Source organism: Notechis scutatus, chromosome Z (genome assembly GCF_049901735.1).
Source record: "Notechis scutatus isolate UNSWTSFEM ecotype Mainland chromosome Z, rNotScu1.2, whole genome shotgun sequence".
Taxonomy (NCBI): Eukaryota; Metazoa; Chordata; class Lepidosauria; order Squamata; family Elapidae; genus Notechis; species Notechis scutatus.
In genome coordinates this window covers 56,163,760-56,165,272 of record NC_142025.1, presented here as the reverse complement: position 1 = coordinate 56,165,272, position 1,513 = coordinate 56,163,760, and the positions used below count along the sequence as shown (strand labels likewise).

Here is a 1,513-nt window from a genome sequence, read left to right as displayed (position 1 = left end):
TCTTCCTTCAGTTCATTAATGTCCGCTCTAGTCTCGTTGTGGTTCTTGATCATAATCTCCTGCATTTTGGACATTGATTCTTGCAGAGATAATAATGTTGCTTGTAAGTTGGCATTGGTAACAGTCGGTTGTTTTTCCCCTGTCATGGATTCCTCAATGGTCTTCTGGATTGATGGGGAAGCTGGAGTCAATGTGGTCGTCAAGGTTGGGGTGTTCTTCCTTCCCGTTTTCAGGGCCGTGGTTGTTGTGGAGGTCATCTCTATTAGAATTTGTTTTTGCAATTGGACTATATTTATTATATTATCCCAAATCACCATTCAGTGCTATTACCCCTTGAATATAATTTCCAGACTGTTTACGAAGACTACTCAACCGAGTTATTTAATTCTATTTCTTCAGACTGATTTGTTGTTTGGGCAATTTAAATTCCAATATGGTAGACTTTTATCCAATACTATTTTATCTTCTCTGTAATAGATTTATCTATCAAATATAAGTATATTTGACGACTAAAAAATCAATATTATGTCAAATCCAACTCAGTTAGGGCTTTCAAACAGTTCTAAAATTTCTAACTCTATGTAAATCTTTATCCTATACTACATATTAATATTGAAAATTCAAATTAATCTAAATCAATCCTACTTAACAGTCCTTAAAGTTATTAAATGTTCAATATACAAAACACTCTAATCAATTAATGCTTTTATCTATAGAAAGCAGTGTACCTCTCATAAATAAATCACTTTTCAAATTTATAATTATTATATAGAGGAAGGAAAGATCAAAAGAAAAGACAAAGAAAAAGGAAGGGTACGGAAGGAAAGGAATGTTCTTGGTTTCAAGAAGTCTGTAGAGAAAGGTCCATAGGATTAATGCCAAAGGAAAGTCAAAACAAAATTGAAGTTGGTGTTTTTTGCCTTATTATGTCTCTTTCTGGACGCACCGGAAGATGGGGGTGTAAGAAAGTGCTGACTAATTGCTGTCAGCAATCCGTCTTGACCCAGCTTCCTTTAGTCTCTTTCTGTCTTCTTCTTCCCTCTTCTTCTTTCCCTCTGCCAACGATTATGGGTCTACTGTCTTACTCTTCTTCGCTTATAACCTCCACCTCAAATCTGTCGCGTTTGCAATCTGTCTTATAACCAGTATTAAGTTGAAATAGTAGAGAGTAGACCTTTCACACAGAATTCAAGGCGTCGCTTGTTGCTTTCACAACCAGGCTTCTTCTTCCTCTGCAGCTGAATTCCTCCTCTGGTCTTCTCAGATCTCACTCCGAAAAAGCAATTCACTCAGAGGGTCTCATCCACTGATCTCTTCGATTCCCTGCAATCTTCTCCTCTCCCCCAACTTCTCCTCCCCATCACCATCCTAACTGTAAATCATGTCCTTCTAAATGTAACAGTATCTTGTGTCTGAGAGTTATTCATTATTTTAACCACGTAAAAAAACAATCTGGTAATCCAAACCCTCCATTTTCTTTAGATTCTTGTAGCATTTTCAACTTTATTCTCAT

General features: G+C 36.5%; 1 protein-coding gene across 1 annotated transcript in view; it reads right to left on the bottom strand.

The window, feature by feature from the left end:
* Positions 1-589: 589 nt before the first annotated feature.
* Positions 590-1,513, bottom strand: part of ACAD11 (acyl-CoA dehydrogenase family member 11) — a 95,160-nt gene continuing 94,236 nt past the window's right edge. Inside the window, exon 21 of the mRNA XM_087947319.1 lies at positions 590-599. Within this exon, the coding sequence (XP_087803445.1) occupies positions 590-599 (10 nt within the window). The remainder of the gene's footprint in view (positions 600-1,513) is intronic.